This window comes from Nansenia antarctica (genome assembly GCF_963989245.1).
Source record: "Nansenia antarctica genome assembly, chromosome: 6".
Classification (NCBI taxonomy): domain Eukaryota; kingdom Metazoa; phylum Chordata; class Actinopteri; order Argentiniformes; family Microstomatidae; genus Nansenia; species Nansenia antarctica.
Genome location: NC_137676.1, coordinates 6709698 through 6735991, shown reverse-complemented (window position 1 = coordinate 6735991; position 26294 = coordinate 6709698). Strand labels below are relative to the sequence as shown.

The 26294-nt window shown below is 49.1% G+C and overlaps 1 protein-coding gene across 1 annotated transcript in view; it reads left to right on the top strand.

Moving 5' to 3' along the window:
- bltp3a (bridge-like lipid transfer protein family member 3A) overlaps nucleotides 1-25502 on the top strand; it is a gene marked incomplete at both ends in the record, with an annotated part of 41124 nt that extends 15622 nt beyond the window's left edge. The window contains 16 exons of the mRNA XM_080533549.1: nucleotides 1027-1167; nucleotides 1890-2060; nucleotides 3006-3186; nucleotides 3835-3921; nucleotides 5280-5450; nucleotides 7983-8131; nucleotides 9168-9309; nucleotides 9651-9844; nucleotides 11018-12378; nucleotides 12856-13040; nucleotides 18022-18152; nucleotides 18697-18847; nucleotides 21366-21625; nucleotides 22238-22346; nucleotides 22719-22813; nucleotides 25386-25502. Of these exons, the coding sequence (XP_080389675.1) occupies nucleotides 1027-1167; nucleotides 1890-2060; nucleotides 3006-3186; nucleotides 3835-3921; nucleotides 5280-5450; nucleotides 7983-8131; nucleotides 9168-9309; nucleotides 9651-9844; nucleotides 11018-12378; nucleotides 12856-13040; nucleotides 18022-18152; nucleotides 18697-18847; nucleotides 21366-21625; nucleotides 22238-22346; nucleotides 22719-22813; nucleotides 25386-25502 (3645 nt within the window). The remainder of the gene's footprint in view (nucleotides 1-1026; nucleotides 1168-1889; nucleotides 2061-3005; nucleotides 3187-3834; nucleotides 3922-5279; nucleotides 5451-7982; nucleotides 8132-9167; nucleotides 9310-9650; nucleotides 9845-11017; nucleotides 12379-12855; nucleotides 13041-18021; nucleotides 18153-18696; nucleotides 18848-21365; nucleotides 21626-22237; nucleotides 22347-22718; nucleotides 22814-25385) is intronic.
- Between the last annotated feature and the right edge of the window lie 792 nt (nucleotides 25503-26294).

The following is a 26294-nucleotide window of genomic DNA, read 5'->3' as shown; positions in this document are numbered from 1 at the left end:
GAAATGACGTTGTTTTATTGATAAAAAAAAGGGTAAAACTGGAAAGAGAAAATAGAAAACTCACATTAATCCCAAACAATTTAACAAACTTCAGTTAACGTAATGTGGAGTCCGTTCATTGATCGATGCTGTCTGTTCAGTTCCCAGTGAGGCGCCCGTTCAGCGCTGGACATAATGGCATAGCGCGCATGCGAATCATGTTATATTATTATAGCTCGCATCTAATCGTATCGGATGAGAAATAGACATTAAATGGCATATATAGGCCGCTACACAACAGTAATCACCGCGACAAACAGCTATATTAGATTTGAAGGGAAAAAAAATATGATTTAGATTTTTTTTTTTTTTATTATATTTTAATATTGACCGGAATATATCACGTTTGTCCGGTAAATCGAAATCTTCCCGGCCACGATGTCCGGCGGCAATTTTTTCTAACGGAAACCCTGACACACACACACACATACACACACACACACACACACACACACACACACACACACACACACACACCATAATCCACATCCAGGGTGGCCAGGGGACTGATCTATATAGCAGTGGTTGCTATTACCATAATGTTCTTAATGACTTCTATGTAAGCCAAAAGTTTTAGGCAGGGGGGGGGGAAACCCCACTATCCAGACAGACACCGAGGCCTGTCCAGTCTATTCAATGGTAGGGAAACACTGCATTACCCCCCCCCCCCCCCCCCCTCAGCCAGCAGAGTCAGTGGGAGTGTGTTTTTCAGGCTGGCAGTAAATTATTTAATTCAGCCAGAATTATTGGTCTTGATGTCCAGAAGGTTCAGCAATCAAGTTATGGGGAAATCCATGTTGCGTATTAGCCTCAGAGATGACCTTCTCCTGCTCTCTGTTAGCCTCTAAATGACAATAGCTAGGAATAGGACATGATGCTCCTCAGGGAGTGTGTGTGTGTGTGTGTGTGTGTGTGTGTGTGTGTGTGTGTGTGTATGTTTACTCCTATAATTGAGTTATATTTCTATGTTTATCCTGCCCTCCCCAGGTGTTGACGTTTAAGGAGATTAACTGGCAGAGTCTGCGTATCGAGGCAGATGCTATCGAGAGCGAGGACCAGGACCTGAGCAGCACCCCCTTACGCCTCATCACCAACCAGGGGCGCATCCGCATCGCCCTAAAACGCAGGGTAAGGCTTTCACTCCAACATCAATGGACCTATCGCTAAGCCACGCCCCAAAATAGAAATTGCCCAATCATATCACAGCAAAAGTCACAACAGGTCAACACACAACGACAAACAACTCGCTAATATCTGATGGTGAAAAGCTTCTAGACGAAATATTCTTGGAAATATCTTTAAAAAACATGTCTATCTCTTGCTGTGGTAAATCAGAAATCAGAAATTTGACAACTCCCGCCATTGTAAGTCATTGGATGTCATTCAGTAACGGTCAGTCAGCCAGTCACTGTCAGTGAAGCGTTGTTTGTTTGTCCGAGTTTTCAAAGGGGGCGTGGCATAGCGATAGGTCCATTTGTTGCGAGGTCTCTTCAGACCCCAAAAGTGTTTCAAACTAGTTTTTAAGTCAATTTGTGTTTTGTCATTTGGAGATTGAGGCATATAGGTGGATCTACAGAACTGATAGTGTGGAACATCGGTACTTTAGACCACTCTTATGTACAGGCTACATAATTATTGTTCTACTGCCCCTTTTGCCATATTTTTAAACTATTTTTGCTTATATATTGTTGTTTTATTATATTGTTGTTTTATCTTTATGTCCTATGCACCAACCTCACCAAGTCAATTTCTTGTATGTGCAAATATACTTGGCCATAAAATTCTGATTCTGATTCTTGAGGTCTGAGTAAGTCTGACAAAATGGCTGCTGTCCCTGTGACCTTGCCCAGGTGAAGGACTGCAACGTGCTGGCCTCCAAGCTGCTCTTCATCCTGGACGACCTGCTGTGGGTGCTGACGGACTCTCAGCTCAAGGCCGTCATCCACTACGCCAAGTCCTTAAGCGAGGCCATGGAGAAGTCTGCCCAGCAGAGGAAGAACATGGCCGCAGAGTCTCTGCAGGTAGACACCCCCCCCCCCCCCCCCCCAAAACCCTGTCGAGGGCTCCAGGCCCAAACGTGATGTTTTTTAACCATAAAGGAAGCAATTTAATCTAGTTTCTGTTGTCCTGGAAAAGTTGCTGAATTTCCTTTTACTTTTCCTTTCCTTTTAATTGACTTCTCTCCAGTTACCTCCCCACCCACGTTTTGCCCTCCTAGCTCCACCTCCTAGCTCCCCCCATAGCTCCCCCTCCTAGCTCCACCTCCTAGCTCCCCCCATAGCTCCCCCTCCTAGCTCCACCTCCTAGCTCCCCCCATAGCTCCCCCTCCTAGCTCCACCTCCTAGCTCCCCCCATAGCTCCCCCTCCTAGCTCCACCTCCTAGCTCCCCCCATAGCTCCCCCTCCTAGCTCCACCTCCTAGCTCCCCCCATAGCTCCCCCTCCTAGCTCCACCTCCTAGCTCCCCCCATAGCTCCCCCTCCTAGCTCCACCTCCTAGCTCCCCCCATAGCTCCCCCTCCTAGCTCCACCTCCTAGCTCCCCCCATAGCTGTGTCCACAACAGCCATGTGTCAGCACTTTGTCAGATCTCACTGAAGACAATATTTTGTGTCGACTAGATTCTGCATTTTACTTTGCATAATGCCGTTTCTTTGTGAAATCTATGTAACTTAAAAGTATATATCTTTAAAGTGGGTCATTGTAGCATAATATATACCTTGGTATCGTGATTGTGTGTTTGGTCTTGAGTAACATTATTCCCCATAGTTGCCTGACCTCTTCTACCATTTAAAAACATTTTTTTTTTATCGTGATGATTTTCTCTTTTGTATTTTTGTTCTGTCTTTTTGTTTTCTTTCATTTTTCTTTTTTCTCTCTTTTGTACAGTGTCCTTGAGCGCCATTTTTAAATCTATTATCGTTATTATTTGTGTGTGAACGACTTGTCGATACCTCCTCTGTGTAACAGACTGCACCTCCGTCTCCTGGCATCCACACGTGGTGGACAGAGTCCTCCTCCCCTCCCAGCGGTGCGCCCAGTAACCTCGGCCAGTATTTCGACCTCCACGACGTCAAAGAGTCCTCCTACCACACCTTCATCTCCCGTCTGGACCTGCACATCTGCAACGACAGCTCCTCAGCGGACCCCGGTGAGACCCACACCCCAAACATGTGCCTGCCACGCCACGGTAGTCACTGATAGCCACCTTATGTTCCTGTTTATGTTCTGTTAATGTTCTGTTTATGTTGCCCCTTTGTGGTGTTCCTCCCTTTTTGTTTTTTAATCTCTTTTGATAATGTTTGTTTGCGCTTTTCTTTTCACCCATTTTATACCTTATTTATGATGTAAAGCACCCTGTGCATTCGTGCTGTGAAGGGCGCAATAGAAATAAAGTTTTACTTACTTACTTACTTGCACGGAGAATTCAACGCTAAACGGTAGTGGTTCTGGAGTTGGAAGTGATTGATTGATTAATGTAATATATAATATATGCAATTAAGCTGACGCTTTTATCCAAAGCGACTTACATAGCAGTGAGTGCATACGTTTGTCAGTATATACGGTCCGAGTGGGAATCAAACTCACCACCTAAGCGTTGTTAGCGCCATGCGGTACCAACTGAGCCACAGAGGACCTCCGCTTCTGGGTGTCCCCTGGTACTGTACCACGGTTGAAACTATATTGCACATAAATGGCGTCCTACGGATCATCCTTTTGATGGTGAAATAAGCTCTCGTTCCCGGAGGTGTTCCACAAACGTGTTTGACCCCTGTCCCCTGATGTCTCACACACACAGATGAACCTCTGCCTCAGGGATCCCAGGGTGCCATGCAGCTCACCTTTCGCAAGCTGGGGTTTGACTACTACCCAATCCACCGGCCTGGTAAGTCTTCTGTTGCTATGCTGCCCTGATACTCGGTTCGACAGTTGGTTCAACTTGCGAACATTCTAAGAACCGGTTTACTTGTCCACGGGGCTAGAGAGCCACGTCGTTACATCACTGTATACGTCTCCGCTTTCCCAGCGATGCGTAAGCGGTTCTTTGTTCTAGACCAGCCAAGTGTCGGTGCCACTCTGGAACCAGTTGTCCTGTCCGAGAGCCGGTTCTTTTGCCGTCGAAACGCGAAAGAACTGGTTCGAGATTAGGGCACCTTCTCCGAACCGGCCCCTCAAACTGCCTTGGTGGAAAAGGGGTATGATGAGTGTGCTTCTCTTAGAAAGACCATGGCCCTGTTTAAATACTCTTAAAAAGTGTTTTTCCCTTCCTATCTTGCTTGATAAAACCACTGATCTGTCGTGATGTGATTGGGGAAAAGTAATGCAATGTGGAAAGCTTGCTGTAGCCAATGCAATCACCTTAGATCACTGGTTATTTGAAGGGAGCAGGCGAGGCTGTATTTCTTTTTTAAGTATTCAAACAGGGCCCATATGTTTTCACCGCTGTCCGCCTCCAATCCTTTTTACTGCTCCCACTGAAACCTCAACATCCATTCAAAGGCAGACTAATAGTACCCAAGGCCTCAGGATAATCATTCAGAGTATTCTCCAGGGTGGTAGACTTGTCAGCTCATGCAAGTTAATAGCTTGGGAAGGTAATAGGCATGCGCACTGCTATTCTCAACGGAACTCGTCGCCTGTAGAATGTAGAACATTAGAATCTGTTCTAGAGCACTTCACTTCATCAATCAAACTTTATTTATACAGCACAAGTCATACATCGAATGCAACTCCGAGTGCTGAACGTAAAAACAAGAGTAAGTAAAAAAATAAATAAAATAAAACCAGGAATAAAGCAAGAAATAGGAGATAAGACATACAAATTAAAGTGCAAGTTGAGATAAACACTAGATAAAAGCCAGGCAAAAAAAAAAAAACGTCATGATAAAAGCTAGGATGGAACACGATTATGTCATACGCATTTTAATGGAGGTCAAGTTGGGGGGAGTTCCGTCCAGAACAGTTTCTGCATTCTGAGGTGACTGTGCTCTTCTAAAGACTGGCTGAGTCATTAGATAATGACTGAGTCATTAGAAAATGTAGGTCTGGACCGGTAGAAAAAAACCTAAAAGGATGTTAATGTGGTGGTGAGATACCTGACCTCTGATGGTATGATAACATTATCTGATGGTATTGTTACTGTTACTGCTATCATAAGTTTGAGAGATTCAAAACCTTCAGTGGTACTGTCGCCATGGTTATGCACTCAACCCTAGTCTATGACTTTGACCTTTGACCTCCTAGGGGACGGCTGTCGACACTGGGAGCGCCACTGCGGGGCCATGGAGGCCCGGGCCCAGTGGGCTGCCAAACTGCTCCAGGAGTTCCAGAAGAGCATGGAAGCCTCAGGCCTACCCGGGCCCCACTCAGAGACCCCCAACCCAGCCAAGGACTCCCCCGCCAGGAGGGCCCAGGGTGAGGCTCCAGCCCCGCTGCCAACCACGCCGTGGGGGGGGCGGACATACCAATATTACCTATAGACCAGGGTTTCCGTTAGAAAAATTTGCCGTCGGACATCGTGTCCGGGAAGAATTCGATTTACCGGACAAACGTGATATATTCCGGTCATCATATTAAAATATAATTTTTTTTTTTTTTTCCAAAATCATATATTTTTTTCCTCCAAATCTAATGTTTGTCGCGGTGATTACTGTTGTGTAGCGGCCTATATATGCCATTTAATGTCTATTTCTCATCCGATACGATTAGATGCGAGCTATATAATATATAATAATATAACATGATTTGACGCATGCGCGCTATGCCATGCGTCAAATCCAGCGCTGAACGGGTCCAGCGCTGAACGGGCGCCTCACTGGGAACTGAACAGACAGCATCGATCAATGAACGGACTCCACATTACGTTAACTGAAGTTTGTTAAATTGTTTGGGATTAATGTGAGTTTTCTATTTTCTCTTTACAGTTTTACCCTTTTTTTTTTTTTAAATCAATAAAACAACGTCATTTCTCGCTGGTTGGGAAGGCATTTCGTTTAGCTCGGGAGTATGACAATGGGAAGAACATAACTGTTTATTGAGAAACAATTGATAGGCAGTCTGGGATACGTATATAAAGAAATACCACAATGTCTAGATGTATAACATTTTATTGAACAGTAACAGTGCAAGCATGTAGGCTACGGGGAACAGGGATTTTGGTCAGTAGGTCCTTTGTACAGAGGGCGTTTCTCTCCGACAACGCGTTCCCAGGTACCATGGAAGTCATAGGTAGTCCAGCACACTGACAGAGAGACAGACAGACAGACAGACAGACAGACAGACAGACAGACAGGCAGACAGATAGACAGACAGACAGACAGACAGACAGTCAGCTTACTTCTACCCTTTTGAGTGGAATTACTCCTTTAATTAGCTGTTAGCCATCTCAAAGCCCCCTGAGTTGCTCGTCAACACTGAGAATAGACCACATTATAGAAACCAAAACACCGTTTTTTTAAATCCACAGGGAATAACCGAGAGTGTAAGGAAAGGCACACCCAGCGCTGTCAGTGGTGGGGAGACTTGAAGTGGCTTTGCTTGATTTCCATCACAGATTCAAGGATTGAAACACTGATGAAAATAGGGAGTAATAGTGATGGGATTATGTTAGATTATTTTAGATTAGATTAGATTAGATTAGGTGAGATTCAACTTTATTGTCATTGCAGAGTACAAGTACCAGACAACAAAATGCAGTTTAGCATCTAACCAGAAGTGCAAATAGTGATATAAAAACAAACACTTAACTTTCGGGGAAACTGCTAAAATAAAATAAATTAAATAAATAAAAAAAGAAAGCGACTATTAGCACCGCCGAATGACAACAAACGTATGAGTAATGAGTAAAACAATGTCACTTTTATAGTATGTTGTTTAACTTGCCGTTCGGTCGCCATGGCTCTGGTGTGTGTAGCAGCTTCAGCTAGCTGGCTGGAAACTTCTAGGGGTGCGTTCGTAAACACGCTCTGAGAGCGCCGGAGCGCACGCTGGCTTCGATGTCACAGAGCGACCGAGTCGTTCGATTGGACGAGAGGCGTTCCGCGAGTGCTGATCGGATTTCCAGAGCGTGTTTACGAACGCACCCAGCCAGCTTTAGCGAATTGTATTCAAAGGGAATTATTTTCACCGGACAATATGTCCGACGACTTTTCAATTTGTCGGACTTCACCAAATTTTACCGGACAAAGACCGGCAATTGCCGGTTAACGGAAACCCAGCTATAGACGTGCAGGGAGGAGAGAATATTACCAAACATCTTGTAGTAGAGCTGCTGCACCGCAGGTTTTGATCAGTTAGCAGTATAATAATAATAATACATTTTATTTATGGGCGCCTTTCAAGGCTCTCAAGGACACCTTACATAGTTAAGATCACATATCAAAACATTATAAAATCAACAAAACAAAGTGAGATAAAAACAGCAAAGTCCGATATAACAACAAACAAAATACAGGAGATCAAACCAAATAAGCCCTTGTGAAAAGGTGTGTTTTAAGACTGGATTTGAAAGTGCAGAGAGTGTCAATATTACGAATGTTAGGTGGCAGTATCAGGCCACATGGTGTGAGTGGAGTGTTAAATTGTTCGAACAAGCTCTCGTCAACGAGTGGGACTGACATGTTCCCGCCGTAGATTGAAGACCCATCTCTTCAGGCTACATCTTAACTGTCCCTCCTAAAGACCTCCTCATCCCCACTACACCCCTGTACAGGTTCTCTACTATTAAAAAAACAACAACAAAAAAGTTCTTCTAGTATTGTAACTGCTAATGGCCCCCATAGCATAGGTTATTTCTTTATTTATTTATTTTTACAATGACTGAAGGATAGATGATTCACTTACTTAGACAACTGTATTTGATACTTTGGATAAAGGCGTCTACTATTCCAATTCCAAAATGTGAATGTAAATGGTTGGATCTCCCTCTCTCCTCTTGACGTCCAGCAGACGGCCAGCCCACCCCCAAGACGAGCCCCCCTGACAGGGAGCAGGCCTCCAGGCGCAGCTCAGTGGCCGCCCCCCCGCCAGGAACGCCCCTGAAGAGGCTCCGCTCCAGCTGTGTGGTGGTCAGGGTGGACGACCTGGACATCCACCAGGTGAGAGGGCCGCCCCCCCCCCCCACTAGCTCTCTAGAAATGTCTCCTTTGATATTAGTTCTTTTGAAATGAATCCAGTAAACCAAAAAAAAGAAGAAAAAAAGTGAGTTCTTTTTTTTATAAAGGTTATCGTTGTGATGGGTTTTCACCGGGCACTGGGGTTGGGCATTTGGGCCAGGAGGATATGTAGTGAGTTAGTTGTACGGGGGGTGGAAAACCAATGAAATCCCCCATTAGGAACTGTTCATTGAACCTCTGACCTGGCACTATAGTCTTAACAATACCACAGCAAGAATAGAATCAGCCTTCACACACTGACACACTCCACCGCCCCCAAGCCTGCTCAACCGAGACAGTGGAAACCCCTGCCACCTCAGATTAACATTAAAAAGCAGTCTCTGCTTGTACAGCCCTAGAGGAAGTAGGAGTCGTTATCTGTTATGTAAATGTTACACCTTTCACCAAATAGCAGCATGGCGTCGGGGTTTATTTAGTTTTTGAAGTTGGCAGCTGGCAGAGTTCCCCTTTTGCTTTGAAAAAGCACGAAAACGAAAACATGAAATGTTGTTGTGTCTCATGTGATGGGAGGCCGTCGGTAGCGCATTAAGTCGTTACTGCTCCTCGAACTCTGACGTCCAGAGTAAAAACAAGCTGTTGTTACCTCACTAGGATGCTCAGTGTAGGACATAGTCGTAGGTGTGATAACAATTATTTTCAAATATAATTACCCCAATAACTGTGATTACATGGAGATTCTTTCATTTAACCTTTCTTTATCCAGGGATAACTAAGCCTGCAGGTCTGTTTACAATACAAATATTATTACAAAACAACACACTGAAAACAGAACACAAGAAAATATCCACCCAGAGAACACTTTACACCTGTACACCTGTCAACAGTCCAAGCTGCTGGAGGTAGTGTAATGATGGGGAATGTTTTCTTGGCACACTTCGTTGTCTCAAACTGGTTTCATGAACATGACAACGAGTTCAGTGTGTTATTATTGTCATCATCCCCTCCGTCGGTGTCTTAGGTGTCCACAGGGGGGCGTCACAGTAAGAAGACACAGTCCCTGGTGTCCTGTAACCGCAAGGCCCTGCATATGGCCGACAACGTACCTGCCATCCACCTGCAGTTCACAGAGTACTACTTCCCTGACAACCCTGGTTTACCTGGTATGTGTATGTACTGGATGAGCAAAACACAAGTGGAATGTACTGCATTTCTCTTGCGGACTAGTATTCCTTGATCTTTTTTTTTCTTCCAAAGTTAATGATGTTGTTGTTCGCTTCAGGGAGATTTCTTGTGGTGATGATGATGATGAGACAACCGCAAAGAAACTAGCTATTAAAGTGTCATCTCATCTCACATCATTGAAGAACTATTCCCCTCTCTCCATGACTTCCCTCTCTCCCTCCCTCCCTCCTTCCCTCCTTCCCTCCTTCCCTCCCTCCCTCCCTCCCTCCCTCCTTCCCTCCCTCCCTCCCCCCCTCCCTCCCTCCCCCACCCCTCCCAGTGCCTACCTCTAACCTGTACGGCCAGCTGAACGGCCTGCAGCTGTGCCTGGACCCAGCCAGTCTGCTGTGGGTCAACCTGTTCGCCCGAGGCCTGCTGTGCACCCTGGACCAGGTGAAGGCCTTCTACCACCTCCAGGACAGCAGCAAGGCCGAGGAGCACGTGGACGTACGCATGGACGCCTCCCAGCTCAAGGTGAGGCCACCCTACAGGATAGACCTCTAATGACCGCAAGGTCAGCGGTCGGTTGGTTCGATCCCTCCTGTCCACGTGTCGAGGTGTCCCCGGGCAAGACTCTGAACCCCAAACGGACCTATCGCTAAGCCACGCCACCAAAATAGAAATTGTCCAATCATATCACAGCAAAAGTCACTACAGGCAGAAAACTCAGACAAACAACTCGCTAATATCTGATGGTGAAAAGCTTCTAGACTATCTTGTCATCTTTAAAAAAACATGTCTATTACTTGCTGTGGTAAATCAGAAATCAGAAATTTGCCAACTCCCGCCATTGTAAGTCATTGAATGTCATTCAGTCACGGTCGGTCAGTCAGTCACCGTCAGTGAAGCGTTGTTTGTTTGTCTGAGTTTTCAAAGGGGGCGTGGCTTAGTGATATGTCCATTGCTCCCAAATGAGTTTGCACGCCATCGGTGTGGGAATGTGTGTGTGGAGGGGTGAATGAGAGGCCATTGTGAAGCGCTTTGGATAAAGGCTATATATACTGTATTATATACTGTACACTGTCCCTTTGGGCCATGGAGATTAGGATATTTACGTTCTACACAGTTTACTGGAAGTGTCGCCTTAAGTGTTCTCATTAAATATGGATGGCTGCTTAAAAACCTGCGCAGCACGCCAGATTCTAACCCCCTCAGGACTGTTAAGAAACAAACAAACGCTCTGTTTAGTGATGAGTTAGCACTATTGGGTAACACTGTTGGTTAATGCATCTGTTGCATGCTATCTATCTGCTCATCTGAGAGGAAAAAGGGACACATTTTGTTTTTGGATGATCCTCATGCCGATGTTGTCTTGGCCTTCCTTTGCTGACACTGGTTTTGTCTGGATTTGAGATTAATCTCTCTCTCTCTCTCTCTCCCTCTCCCTCTCGCTCTCCCTCTCCCTCTCCCTCTCCCTCTCCCTCTCCCTCTCCCTCTCTCTCTCTCTCTCCCTCTCTCTCTCCCTCTCTCTCTCTCTCTCTCCCTCTCCCTCTCTCTCATTCTCTCTCCCTCTCCCTCTCTCTCTCTCTCTCTCTCTCTCTCTCTCTCCCTCTCCCTCCCTCTCTCTCTCTCTCTCTCTCTCTCTCTCCCTCTCCATCTCCCTCTCTCTCATTCTCTCTCCTTCCCTCCTCTCTCTTCTGTCTGCAGCTGATCATCCCCCTGGAGTCTTCCATCGGGGACCACCCCGACCGGCCCCAGGCCCTGAGCGTCAGCGTGCCCCAGACGGCGCTCAGCAACACCCGCCACTCCCCCCACGGCACCCGGGCGGACCTCCGCACCACCCACGGCAGCTTCTCCTCCCGCCCCTTCTTCCAGGCCCCCCCGCCCGGCCTCCCCTTCCCCAGGGACCAGAGCTCCTTCCACGCCCTGCCCTCCGCCTTCCTCCGCCACGCCCTGGAGGCGGAGGACCCGCCCCTCCCCGTGTCGTCCGAGAGGCGACCGCTCCGGGCTCAGGACGTCTGGGCCCTGTCTCTGTCCCGCCTGGCCCTGGCCCTCGAGGGCGCCCGCCGGGGCCCCCCGGGCCGGAGCCTCCCCTTCGTGGAGCCTTTCGCCGTGTCCGTGTGGATGTGCTGCCCGGCCGCCGCGCTCAAGGGTCACGGCGGTTCTCTCTCTTCCTCCTCCTCCCCCCCGTCTGAACAGTCTCCGGCGGATCCCACCGCTGCCACCACCACCACCACCAGTCCCAGACACCCCCACCACCAGGGGCGCCACCTCCCTCCACCGCCCTCCAGCCCAGAGGAGGAGGAGGCGGCGGCTCCTCCCCCCCCGCAGGCCTCCTTCCACTTCCTGACCCAGGCCATCACGCCGGTCAAGGTGTGGCTCAACCACTACCAGCTGGTGGCGCTGCTGCGCATGAAGGACACGCTGGCCCGGCTGGGGGCCGAGCTGGGCCGGGACACGCGGGGAGCCACGGAGGCCCGGGCGGGGGGGGGCCAGCGGCGGCCGGACCCGCCCACTCTGTGCCTGGCCCTGCTGGTGGCCCAGGTGGAGCTGGGGCTCCTGCTGCCCCCGGTGGCCAACGAGCCCGAGGAGGAGGCCCGCACCCCGGAGACGGACAGCGCCTCCGGCAGCCTGAGCGACTCGGATACGTCCCCCACCCACCAGGCCACCGAGGGGGACCCCGGGGACCCCGCCCTCCCAGGGCCGCTGGAGGACAGCGGGTTAGGGAACGGCACGGGAACGGCCACCTCCTCCTCCGTCCCCGACGTCTGCGAGCAGGAGGCGGACGGGGCGGTGGAGGAGGCGTGCGAGGCCGTGGAGGCCCTGGGGGAGGGGGGGGAGGAGGGAAACCAGGGGGACGACGTCCTCTCCCCGCCCCTCTCCCCGGGGCCCGTCGCCCTTCTGTCCCGAGACCCTTCCACCTTCAGCCTGGAAGGGGAGCTGTCGAGCGCCCTCAGCGTGACCAAGGACGCCACCAAAGACGCCCTCAGCGGGGCGTTCTCCATCACCAAAGACGCCTTCAGCTTCATGAGCCGCGGGTCGGGAATGAGCAAGCTGTTTACTCCAAAGTGAGTTCCCCCCCCTGGCCCCTGCTCTCCTGCTGGGCTGTTTAGCATTCGACACCATATGTTTTCCTAATGTTCCATCCAGTCACTCTCGAAGCACCAGAATGTGTTTGTTCTGGATGGGGGGGGGGGGGGGGGGGGGTCTGTGGTTTCACTGATGAGAAATATGAAAATAAAGGCTGTTTTTTCGAGAATTGTAATTTTAGAATTTGCCATTTAACTCAGACGCTTTTAATCCAAACGCGATTTACAATTAGAGTGAGGGCTAAGAGCCTCACTCAAGGGCACACTAGTGTCAAAGTCAGCTTTATTGTCAATCCAATATATGTACAGACATACAGAGGGCTGAAATTGCGTTTCCCTCTCATCCACGGTGCATAGCAAACAAAAACAAAGCGGTGGTGTTCCCAGGTGGGATTTGAACTCACAACCTGTCCTCCCACCCGTGTGTCCTGTCTGTCTGTCTGTCTGTCTGTGTAGGGAGCCGGCCCTGCGCTCTGAGGAGTCCTCCCCCTCCCTGGCAGCCAGCCTGCGGATGCAGTCCATGAAGAACTCTCCTTCCCAGCATTCCTTTGACAGCGCCATCATGGACGGCAGCCTGCCTGATGACCACCTCTCGGTGGACAGCGACACCAGCGAGAACTTTGTCATCCTCATGGACGCAGGTACCGCACCACTACACAGCTTACACACCAACCCCACCATACCTCCCGTACACACCACGTGTTATATCAAGAGAAAGCCGGATGTGTTCTCTACACCAGCGGTTCCCAACCTTTTTGGACTCACGGCCCACTTTACAAATCTCTACAGTATTCGCGGCCCACCTAGTGTGCGAAGCGTGTAAAGAAAAGGTCTATAATGCATTGAAATGACATTAGTACATCAGACATTAGACATTAGACATCAGACATAGAAATATGTCAATGCGCGGCTGTCATGCACAAATCAGCTGGTAACGTTAGACACACAGCACATCGGCATAATAACGTTTTGTTGTTGTTGTTTGTGCTTGTTATAAAGAAAAGGTCTATAATGCATTTAAATGAATGATACAACCCATTAATAATATTACCTAATAACAACTGCTCGGATTAGATTGCTACATGTAAATAGGTCAAAAGGCGCATCATGTACAAGTCAGACGAACGTTTGATAGATAACTTTACATATGTGTACCATCATCCGCTGTCAAACGCCACAGGTAATAATTGATTTATGATTGTACATCTCTGAAATGCTCGACTGTCATGCAGCGTTGCGTTACTGTAACGTTAGACACAGCACCGACATAAAAGCGATTTTTTTTTGGTCATGCTTGTTGTAAAGAAAAGGTCTATAATGCATTGAAATAACATTAAATTATATAACCCATCAACAATATTACATAATAACAACTGCTCGGATAGGATTGCGGGTTGTTTTGGTTTAATACATGCCATAGCTGTAAATAAAACATGGAAATATGTCATGCGCGTCTATCATGCACACATCAGCCTAACGTTAGATGTACATCTCGTGTGAATCGCGCTCCTTATAGCGCTCTTATCTCCTCTGTCTCTTGGCTGAGGTCTCCTCTGAGTCTGAGTCTGAGGAACAGCTGCCGGCGTCGTCCCTGGTCCTCTTACCTCTACCGCTGGGCCTGGGTGCCGCCGTCATAGGGGCCCTGGCCACCCTCACAGGGGCCGACACGTGTGGGAGGGGAGTCGTCTGGGGCCTCATGGCGTCTCCTCCCTCTAATAATAATAATAATACATTTTATTTATAAAAGCACTTTACATAGGAAATCTCAGAGTGCTACAATTAAACACAGGAAGATAAAGCAATACACATTTTCAATTAAAAGGCAAAAAAAAGGCTCTATTAAAAAGGTGGGTTTTAAGGCCTCGTTTAAAAGCATGGAGAGGACAGCAGACCTACCAGTAGAGAGACCAGCAGAGTGTCCAGGAGGGAGACCAGCAGAGTGTCCGGAAGGGAGACCAGCAGAGTGTCCTGTAGAGAGACCAGCAGAGTGTCCAATAGAGACACCAGCAGAGTGTCCAGTAGGGAGACCAGCGGGACCACAAGCAGAAGGGCGACACAGGCCCAACAGTCTGGCCCGTATGCTTCCATCAGGGTCGTCCTCGTCTTCAGACCAGTCCTCGTCTTCAGAGGAGGAGAGGACGTAGCGAGGGTAGGGAGAGGGAGGGCGTGGAGGAGGGGCCCGAGGACGGGCGCCACCAGGGCGTCCAGGGGCATCGCCCTTCCCTTCCTCTTCCTCGGAGTCATCGTCGTCGTCGTCCTCGTCTTCAGACGAGTCCTCGTCTTCAGAGGAGGAGGGGACGTAGGGAGAGGGAGGGCGTGGGGGGGCCCAGGAGCCGGCGTGGCGTGCCGAGTCATCGTCAGAGTCATCGTCAGAGTCATCGTCAGAGTCCGAGTCGTCATCGGACGCACAGGAGGAGCAGCTGTACTCCTCCTCCTCCTCTTCGTCACCTCTGGTGCTGACGGCGACAGGAGAGACGTAGTCATCGACGTAGTCATCGTCGTCGTCAGGAGCGCTGTGCTCGCCGTCGCTGTCCAGGGTGGCGTGGCGTGCTGAGCCCAGCAGCATCCTCAGCCGCATCAGAGGGGTCGTGATGCCTCGAGGACGTCCAGCCAACATCCTGACGCTAGCCCCCCGTACACCAAGCACCGCCAAAGGATTGTGTCGTCGTGTTTGTCTGCGGGCTGCTGGGACAAAATAGGACAACATTATAGTTATATAATGTAGCTAATATATATAATATAATATAACAGCACTTCCTAACTAGGCATACAGTACATTTTACAGTTCTTCTATCTAACCTTCCTTGGTACATACAAGTAGGCCTACTTGAAACAGACTCAAACATTCATTACAATCTTGGCCAGGGACCACAGATGAAAACGAGCCTCCTGGCTAAATCTGGCAATTGCAATATGACAACCCTAGTCGTCTATCTGTACAGTATAGTATAGTGGATAGAGTACATAGCCTTTATTTATGTAAACCAGCTCCTTCCCTTCTTGTGTTTTTTTTTAAAAGTGTTTTTTTTTAAAGTGTTTTTTTTTAAACGTTTTTTTTTTCTTTTTTCCTAACACCAGGGGAGCCACCCCTCCTAAATGTCGTTGTTTGGTACCTGTACTGTAGCAATGACAATAAAGACCATTCATTCATTTACACTTAATTAATTAATTGGTAAAGTTAATTGGTATGCATTGTCCTTTCTTAAATAAACTGAAATTCAAATTGAGATTCTGTACAAAAGAAGAGATTTGGTGAGGCTGCATTCTCATGTAATTATTATTATTATTATTATTATTATTATTATTATAAAAGTACTTGTAACAGACTCAAACATTCATTATTTCCCTGCTGATAGATGTTTGTTATCTGTAACTATGAAAATTAGAAGAGAATAGAAGACTTACCGAGGCCATCGACCCGCCGGTTACTATTGATAGAAGACATTGTAGTGAAGGAAACATCAAAAGTATTACTAGTTGTGTTCTTGTTCTCTCAGCTATGCTATACGTAAGATAGGCACAGTTGTCTGTGAACTCTCACAGGTGTGACTGGTCTTCAGTGTTCTGGGTTCTAGAACGTTGGTGATGGTTTCCGTGACAGAGTTGGATGTTCTTAGGTGAGTGTGTGACATCACAAACAGGACAGAATGGCCATACAATTCAGTGATATATATAAAATAGACTTTATTGTCCTTATACAGTTGCCTATACGATGAAATTGTAGTGGTTCTTCTGAAGGTGCAAAAACAGAAAACATATTCACATATTCACAAACATATACACATATAACATATCACAAATATTACACACTGGACCAGCGGTTCCCAACCTTTTAGGACTCACGGGCCACTTTACAGATCTCTTCAGTATTCGCGGCCCACTCAGCAGCGCGATTTTTTTTTCGCGTGCACGCGCATGAAACGCACACGAGCGCTCAAAACAACGACGTAATTTTACCAAAAACTAGAGGGAGCGTGGCAAAAAAATAAATTGCGGTTAAACCATTAAAGCCGAGCGGCGATGTTTTATATAGCAGGTGATCAAATACCAAGATCGTAAATGTTGTATGTGTTCAATATTTACGACCAAACATCCTTATGTGTGTGGGCAACTCCCGACTCCTGACCAGGGTTGCCAGATGGGCTCGGTTTTTTGGGGTGGAATTAGAGGTTTTAGACCAGGGGTCCCCAAACTTTTTTCTGTGAGGGCCACATAATTTTTCCTTTCTGTAATGGGGGGCCTGGGTCGGTCTCTAACATAAAATAATATGGAACGGTGTGAAATGGAGGCGGTTGCGCAAAGCAATTGCGCGCAGGAGAGCACTGGTGGATGCAAACAAAGTCTAAACAGTTGAATTTGGATGGAATTTATACCTATAGTGATATGTCAATGAAATATAATCAGTTTTACAGTCTGATACATGAGGGAGGACCCTCATCATACACGGGGGGACCGAAGCAGGGCTGTCTGGGGGTCCTTAAACGAGCATCAAACACTTCATTTCTTGCATTTTGGTGAATTTAGATGCAATTTGTGCCCTTTCTGCATCAATTTATGGTGGAAATGTCATTATTTATGTAAAGGAAAACACAATACTCAGGCACCAGATGACCATTCAAAATGTAATGTAATATAATGCAATATAAGGCTCTCAGGCATTCTGTACTTTCAAATATGTATTCTCCTTGAGCAGTCAACATCGACTATCAGCTATTTCGCTAGCAAACACGAAAGCTAACTTATTTGCGAAACAGCGCCCTCACCACTACGTCGGCGCAATGCCGCAATTGCAGTTAGAAATGACAGAAATCCACCGAGTGCAAGGCTTGTAGAAAATACGACCGTCAGAGCTGGAGGCGGCTAGAAATATGTCTATGCAGCGGCGCACACCACACACAATACGATCAAGGCTGTTCAATCCAAGATTTTTTATCTTTTTAAAATTAAAACGTTTTTGTAACAAAAACAACAAAAAACGTCAATAATTTATTTTTTTTGCCCATGATTTGGCGGCCCACTTGCAGTACCCTCGCGGCCCGTTGGGATTCGCTGCTCTGCACATTTGATCCGATATGATTATATTGTAAGAATCACGGAGGGAAAGGGGTTACGAACGCATATAAACACTGTTTACATACTTCCCGTGCGTATTGTGTACCCTCCATTTAAAGCTACACTATGGCGTTTGCATTTACCAACACTTGCCTTTATTCACCGCTACACCACGCTTGTAAGAGTCAAGGTTACAGGTGTTGAAGCCTTTTGTCAGGTGTTAGGAACACAACGCTTCTTCCTGAAATGAAGATCTAGGCTCCTCCCTGTTGTGGTGTCAGTCAGGTGTGGAGTCAGAGTCCCACTCCTGGTGTGTGTGTGTGTGTGTGTGTGTGTGTGTGTGTGTGTGTGTGTGTGTGTGTGTGTGTGTGTGTCAGGTGTGGAGTCTGTGAGTCAAAGTCCCATTGTGTCTGTGTGTGTGTTCAGAGTCAGGTGTGTGATCCATGAGTCAGAGTCCCACTGTTGGTGTGTGTGTGTGTGTGTGTGTGTTCAGAGTCAGGTGTGTGGTCCATGAGTCAGAGTCCCACTGTTGGTGTGTGTGTGTGTGTGTGTGTGTGTGTGTGTGTTCAGAGTCAGGTGTGGAGTCCATGCGGCCCAACGGCACCCCGCTCCACATGGCCGGCCGGGGTGTGGAGGGAGGCTCGTCAGCTGACCTGAGCAGCTCCCTGTCCCAGAGCACAGAGGACATCAGCCAGGACACGGTAGGCTCCAGACCCGCTCACCCACCCTCACACACTGCAGCAACCGTCCAGTAAAGGCATTGTGAGATGGTATCATGTCAATGTTAGATGTTAGCTCACAAAGCTTTATAATCAAGCGCCGATAGAACTATCAGCCTGTTACAGCAGGCTCCATCTTCTTTCAGTTATTTATAGCAGTTTATTGTCGTTTTCATACTGTTTGTTGAAACCTTTAGCGAAGTTTAAACCAAATAACCACGGACACTACACTTCTTTTTCTTTTTCTTACTGTTTTAATTACTCTTGGATTCTTTATTTTGTCGTTGTTTTTGTGGTCTGAGCTGCTGTAACACCTGAATTTCCCCTCATGTATCATAAAGTATCTGTCTATCTATCTATCTATCTATCTATCTATCTATCGATCTATCGATCCATCCATCTAGATCAAACATTGACTGACAGTATGAACCCCTGTATTGGGGCTTCAGATAGTGGATGTAGGGAGCTGCTGAGGGCGTAGTAGAGTGTAACTGATTAACTGTGCTGTTGTCACGGTGCTGTGCAGGCCTCTGTGCTGCTGCTGGCCCTCTCTGGGCTGTCCTGTGTGCTGGACATGAAGGGAGAGAACCAGGTGGTGGCGCTAGAGGCCCAGGAACTGAGCCCCCGACAGCTTGGCAACGTGGCGATCTCCGACCTGCTGAGTGGTCTGATAGCAGGTAACCTGATCTACCTGTACCCTGACCACACCTCACCTCACCTCACCTGGTCTACCTGTACCCTGACCACACCACACCTCACCTGGTCTACCTGTACCCTGACCACACCTCACCTGGTCTACCTGTACCCTGACCACACCTCACCTGGTCTACCTGCACCCTGACCACACCTCACCACACCTGGTCTACCTGTACCCTGACCGCACCTCACCTGGTCTACCTGTACCCTGACCACACCTCACCACACCTGGTCTACCTGTACCCTGACCACACCTCACCTGGTCTACCTGTACCCTGACCACACCTCACCTGGTCTACCTGTACCCTGACCACACCTCACCTGGTCTACCTGTACCCTGACCTCACCACACCTCACCTGGTCTACCTGTACCCTGACCACACCTCACCTGGTCTACCTGTACCCTGACCACACCTCACCTGGTCTACCTGTACCCTGACCACACCACACCTGGTCTACCTGTACCCTGACCACACCTCACCTGGTCTACCTGTACCCTGACCACACCACACCTCACCTGGTCTACCTGTACCCTGACCTCACCACACCTCACCTGGTCTACCTGTACCCTGACCACACCTCACCTGGTCTACCTGCACCCTGACCACACCACACCTCACCTGGTCTACCTGTACCCTGACCACACCTCACCTGGTCTACCTGTACCCTGACCACACCACACCTGGTCTACCTGTACCCTGACCTCACCTGGTCTACCTGCACCCTGACCACACCTCACCTGGTCTACCTGTACCCTGACCACACCTCACCTGGTCTACCTGTACCCTGACCACACCACACCTGGTCTACCTGTACCCTGACCACACCTCACCTGGTCTACCTGTACCCTGACCACACCACACCTGGTCTACCTGTACCCTGACCACACCTCACCTGGTCTACCTGTACCCTGACCACACCTCACCACACCTGGTCTACCTGTACCCTGACCACACCTCACCTCACCTGGTCTACCTGTACCCTGACCACACCACACCTCACCTGGTCTACCTGTACCCTGACCACACCTCACCTGGTCTACCTGTACCCTGACCACACCACACCTGGTCTACCTGTACCCTGACCACACCTCACCTGGTCTACCTGTACCCTGACCACACCTCACCTGGTCTACCTGTACCCTGACCACACCACACCACACCTGGTCTACCTGTACCCTGACCACACCACACCTGGTCTACCTGTACCCTGACCACACCTCACCTGGTCTACCTGCACCCTGACCACACCTCACCTCACCTGGTCTACCTGTACCCTGACCACACCTCACCTGGTCTACCTGTACCCTGACCACACCTCACCTGGTCTACCTGTACCCTGACCACACCACACCTGGTCTACCTGTACCCTGACCACACCACACCTCACCTGGTCTACCTGTACCCTGACCACACCACACCTCACCTGGTCTACCTGTACCCTGACCACACCACACCTCACCTGGTCTACCTGTACCCTGACCACACCTCACCTGGTCTACCTGTACCCTGACCACACCTCACCTGGTCTACCTGTACCCTGACCACACCTCACCTGGTCTACCTGTACCCTGACCACACCTCACCTGGTCTACCTGTACCCTGACCACACCTCACCTGGTCTACCTGTACCCTGACCACACCACACCTCACCTGGTCTACCTGTACCCTGACCACACCTCACCTGGTCTACCTGCACCCTGACCACACCTCACCTGGTCTACCTGCACCCTGACCACACCTCACCTGGTCTACCTGCACCCTGACCACACCTCACCTGGTCTACCTGTACCCTGACCACACCTCACCTGGTCTACCTGTACCCTGACCACACCTCACCTGGTCTACCTGTACCCTGACCACACCTCACCTGGTCTACCTGCACCCTGACCACACCACACCACACCACACCACACCACACCTCACCTAGCATCAGTCTCACTGACATGGGACTCAGCCCCCCCCTCTCTCTCTATCTCTCTCTCATTCTCTCTCTTTCTTTCTCTCTCTCTCCAGCTCCGATCACAACTGTTCCTTTTGTCAGAGAACATTCCCCACCCACCCGATTCTTCTCTCTCCCACCATACATAGTGCATCTTTGTCATACTCGTCTTCACATCTCCACGGGGGTAGTGGTGGCCTAGCCCTAGTGGATAGTGAGTTGGACTGGTGATCAGAAGGATCATGAGTTCAAATCCCACCTGGGAACACCACCACTAGTGTGCCCTTGTGTAAGGCACTTAGCCCTCAGTTACACCAGAGGGGATGTCCCTGTAATCTGTAAAATGTAAATCCCTTTGGATTAAAAGCGTGTGCTAAGGGCAAATTCGAATCACTCATGTAATAGCCACACTTTCTCATCCAAACGTCACCACTCAACGATTCTCAGTGACACTTTTTTTTAAGACCACCGCCACATATCAATCAGTGCGGTCGGTCCCCCACTCACTGGTTAGTTACCCAGCTGTTACTCTCTCTCCTCCACCTCCCCCAGCTCCAGGTGCCTCCACGCCGGGCCAGAAGCCGGGCAGCGGCAGGGGGGCGCCCATGGTGCACATGCGGGCGGAGATGGGCCCGTCCGCCGGGAGGCACTCCGCCCTGGCCGAGTCGGTGGGCTTCCTGGAGCTGGGCGTGCGGGGCTGCAGGGTGGAGCTGCTGGCCTCCACCCTGGCCACCCTGGGGCCCTTCCTGGAGGACGAGCTCAGCGCCGACGCCCCCACCATGAGGGTCCACCTGCACGACGTCACCGTCACTCTGAAGGTGAGCTGTGAGCTGGAGGTGGCGTCACTCTATCGGAGGACTCAGGAGGTTTGAGCCGTTCGACGTGCCGATCGACGTGTCGAGGTGTCCTCTGGGCAAGACACTGTCACACTGAACCCCAGAATTGCTTCCAACGAGCGGGCCGGCGGCGCCTCGCATGGTAGCTTGCTGCCATTCGGTGTGTGAATGTGTGTGTGAACGGGTGAACGAGAGGCCGTTGTAAAAGCGCTTTGGGAATAAGGCGCTATGCTATATGAGTCAGTCCGTTTACCATTCCATCTCTCAGGGACACAGGTGACAGGCCTTTCTCATGGGAATCCTGAGAACAGCGTTTTGTCTCGCAAGCTAAGACAAGCCGTTACTCTGGAACGCGAAGGGCCGGCTTTTACAGGAGATTTAGTCAAGGTTGACTTCAAAAGACGCCGCCAGCTTTTTAAAAGCTGTGAATATCCTTCGTGTAAAGCGCTGACCATTTTGTTTCTCTATAACTTGTTCTCAGAGCTAGTCGTTTTTTCCCATTCCTCTGGGACAGGGATGACAGCACAGTGCCCTACAGTACAGTACAGTACAGTCTTCTGTGTTGACTAAGCGGTGCTCTCCCTCCATCTGTAGGACGACGGGCCAAAGATCTACCCCAGCGCCCCCCAGCCCGTCCCCGCCACCTTCGTCCTGGATCAGCTGCTCCTGGAGCGGGCCGACGACGGCATCTTCAGGCTCAGAGGTCAGTAGTGGAGGGAGGGTCAATACAAGTCTCGGTTGGGGGACGCTTAGGTGGCGTAACGGGTTAAGCGCTGACCATGTAACCGCAGGGTCCTCGGTTCGATTCCGGCCGGGGACATATCCTGCATGTCATCCCTCCTCTCTCTCTCACCCATCCTTCCTGTCTAAATCTTCACTGTATCTGTCAAATAAAAAGAAAAATATGGGGGGGAGAAAGAAACATGATTATCACAATAATACAATTATTTTTCTCTCAGCTTTGAATAACAGTGGAATCCTATGAAATATATTGTGTACTAAAATTATTATTTAAGAACTTGAGTAATTTTCTACTGTTGTGATGGGTCGTCTTTACCACAACCTTGCCTTGCAGCAGGTGGAGGGGAGGTGGGCCAGGCCTCTGGTGGTACGGTGGCCTGCCTGGAGACACCTGACCCCTCCTGCCCCGTCCCACTGCAGGAGAGCCAGGTACAGTATGAGACAGTGTGTCATGTTCATATACTGTATATGTATATATATGTATATGCCATTTAGCGGACGCTTTTATCCAAAGTGACTTACATTGTGCATAAAATGTTTCAGTATATACGGTCCCAGCGGTCCCCAGCGTCCCAGCGTATATACGGTCCTAAGCGTTGTGAGCACCATGCTCTACCAACTGAGCCACACATCCAGGGCTTTGCTTAGACACGGTACAGAAGCCCATACATCAGCATCCAGGGCTGCCATTACCAAACACACACAGTCACACCCGCTGGGACCTGATATAGTCTTCTGCAAAGACACACACACACACACACACACACACACACACACACAGAGACAGAGTGAGCTTACAGTGATGAGTTTAGAGTCAACACCCATGCCACTCTTCAGCGCACACACACACACACACACACACACACGTACGCACACACACACGCACACACACACACACACACAGCACACACACACACACACACACATACACACACACACACACACACAGAGACAGAGTGAGCTTACAGTGATGAGTTTAGAGTCAACACCCATGCCACTCTTCAGCACACACACACACACACACACACACACACACACACACACACACACATACACACACACACACACACACACGCCTATTCAACGGTAAGGGTAAGAGAGGTCCAGATAGGAGAGGCCCAGAGCCTGGATGCACTGACTCACCCATTCTCATCAAGATTGGCCCACGGTTGATGAACAATGTCACCGCTGTTGTCCCTGTGATTCGCTTCAGCTATTAGGACGTGTAGTCTGTGTGTGGACACGGTCACGTCACGTCAAATGAAAGGCGTAGCGAGCTTAACGCCTTTAGTCACGACAGCACATTTCCTACAACGGTCGTATTGTACGTATGGCTCTTTGTGGGCTTTTAACATTAAGGGGCCGCTTTCACAGTCAAGGGTTGAGCCTAGTCCTGGACTAAATGACACTTTCAATGTAGAATCTCCATTGAAGATGCTTTTTAGTCTAGGATTAGGCCTAAGCGTCTTCTGTGAAACTGGCCCAAGATGTATCGGGCATAGCGGATATACAAGCAGCTCATTTGATAGGGTTAACTCACAGGGACCTGCGCCTGGGCCACACCGGATACCTCTACGACAGCAGCGCGTGTGTTTCATTTTGGCGCCCATGTTAACAGGTTAGAGCAGCCACGCAATCCACTTGAGCATGTGGCTGCTCTAACCTGTTAACATGGGCTGTGTGGCTGCTCTAACCTGTTAACATGGGCTGTGTGGCTGCTCTAACCTGTTAACATGGGCTGTGTGGCTGCTCTAACCAGTTAACATGGGCTGTGTGGCTGCTCTAACCTGTTAACATGGGCTGTGTGGCTGCTCTAACCTGTTAACATGGGCTGTGTGGCTGCTCTAACCCGTTAACATGGGCTGTGTGGCTGCTCTAACCTGTTAACATGGGCTGTGTGGCTGCTCTAACCCGTTAACATGGGCTGTGTGGCTGCTCTAACCTGTTAACATGGGTGCCGAAGTGACGCACACGTGCTGCTGAGGTAGAGGTATCCAGTGTGGCCCAGGCGTTGAACGGTTGTTCTGGTTAATAATGGATGGTTAGACGGAGGTAAACTGACCACACAGCTGTCAGCCGTCTTAACTGTCAGCTGACCTGGGTTACAGACCCTGTGTTGTTAATCATTAACCACACAGTTGTTGTAACAGTTAATGTAACAGTAGAAGGATGTGTTGCTGCAGAGAGAGTTGTAGTACTTCTCTTTGATGCTCTTGTTAACTCCCTGAACCGTCCCTCCTGAGACATCGACTTACCCCCACGTACTGTACTGGTTCCCCAGTGTATAAACAAAACAAACAAACCAAAAAAAATCGTCCTTCTTCTAGCACGACGACCGCCGATGGCTCCAGGCCTGAGCAAAGATTACTTTTTCCTGCTATGACTGGTGGATAGATGATTCACTTACTTAGTGAGATGTATTTGTTGTAAAGTCGATTTGGATAAAGGCGTCTGCTAAATGCCTAAATGTTAATGAAGTCTGCGACCGACACACTGATACTGTGGCCAGGCCTGGATTGTAGCCATCGTCAGCTGTTGTTTTGTTTTGAGGTCTTTTGCCTTCGATCCCCTCCTCAGCAAAATGAAATGCATGTTCAGTTGGATTTAAATCTGGAGAATGTGGAGATTGACTTCGTCTCTCGAACACTTTCCGATTTTTTTGGCCCTGAAAGATTCCCTAGTTGCTATGGCAGTATGTTTGGGGTCATTGTCTTACCGAATGATGAAGCGCCATCCAAGACATTTTCGAGGCATTTCTCTTGTACTCGAACAGACAAGATGTGTCTGTTTCCTTCAGAATGCGTTCTGCTCCTGCTGTCAGCCGTTACAATTGTCAATTAAGGGTAAGAGGGTCATCATGTGGCGTCAGGTGATCAAATACAACCGTAGCTGTTAATACACGACCACGTCGTTTACCACTGGCGTTTTCACCTGGCCTTATCAGAGACGCTTCATCCAGAGGTTAAAGGTTAACAGAACCATCAACTCTCTCTCCTTCCAGACTCCGTCCATGGAGGAGCAGCTGTCTGAGGCCCAGTCCGCCCTCTCCCGAGCCCTCTCCGAGCGGGAGTGCCTCCTCCTGGAGGTCAGGAAGTACAACCCCGCGTTCCACCTGTGACGGCCTTCCCTCCTCCGACCACCAGAGGGAGACTCGCTACTACGTCAATAAGGGAGAAAAAGTAACTGAAGCTTCCGGAGCTTCTTTGTCTCGCAGACGTTTGACACATTTTTAAGAAAGAACGAAGAACCCAGGACGGAACCGCGGAAGGACGGAAGGGGTTCCGAAGCTCGAGGTCTTCTCATCAATGCGTTGTTGCACGACCTAACAGTGTCACTTCCAGAGAACGCAAAGGGGGGCCTCTGAAATAAGGAGCTCCTCTCAAAATCACTCTTAACACAAATATAGGTGTACTACAGGTACTGCAGTCATCTGGCAGTATGGCATGTTCGTTACTACTGTACTAAAGTCACCATTAACAGCTTGTATCCGTTAGAAACCCGACGTAATAAGTAGAACCTAGCTCGTCGTCGTAAAGGGTTCGGTGTCCACTCAGTGGACAGTGAGTCGGGCTTGATTGCCGTGTGGCCGTAGCAATTGTTTATGTTTTGAATGGAAGAACACAAGCCAAAACTGAGTCTGACATGCACTAATGACACTGCCAGACAGCTGCCAGTCAGTCCTTTTTAGTTTGTCGCTGAGGGAGTCCATAGATTGATGTTGTTGTGTTTTTTCGTGTTGAAGCCTTTCCCTTGTCTGGCATGCTAACCACTAGTGTTCTTGGAATGTGAGTAAACCAACACCCACCGAGCTTCAAAGATCAGTAGAAACTCGGTAGTAATGTAGAATAGATCCCGGTCCATGCATATGGTGGATGTGTATTTGTGTAGGTAGGTATTAGCTGCTATTTTA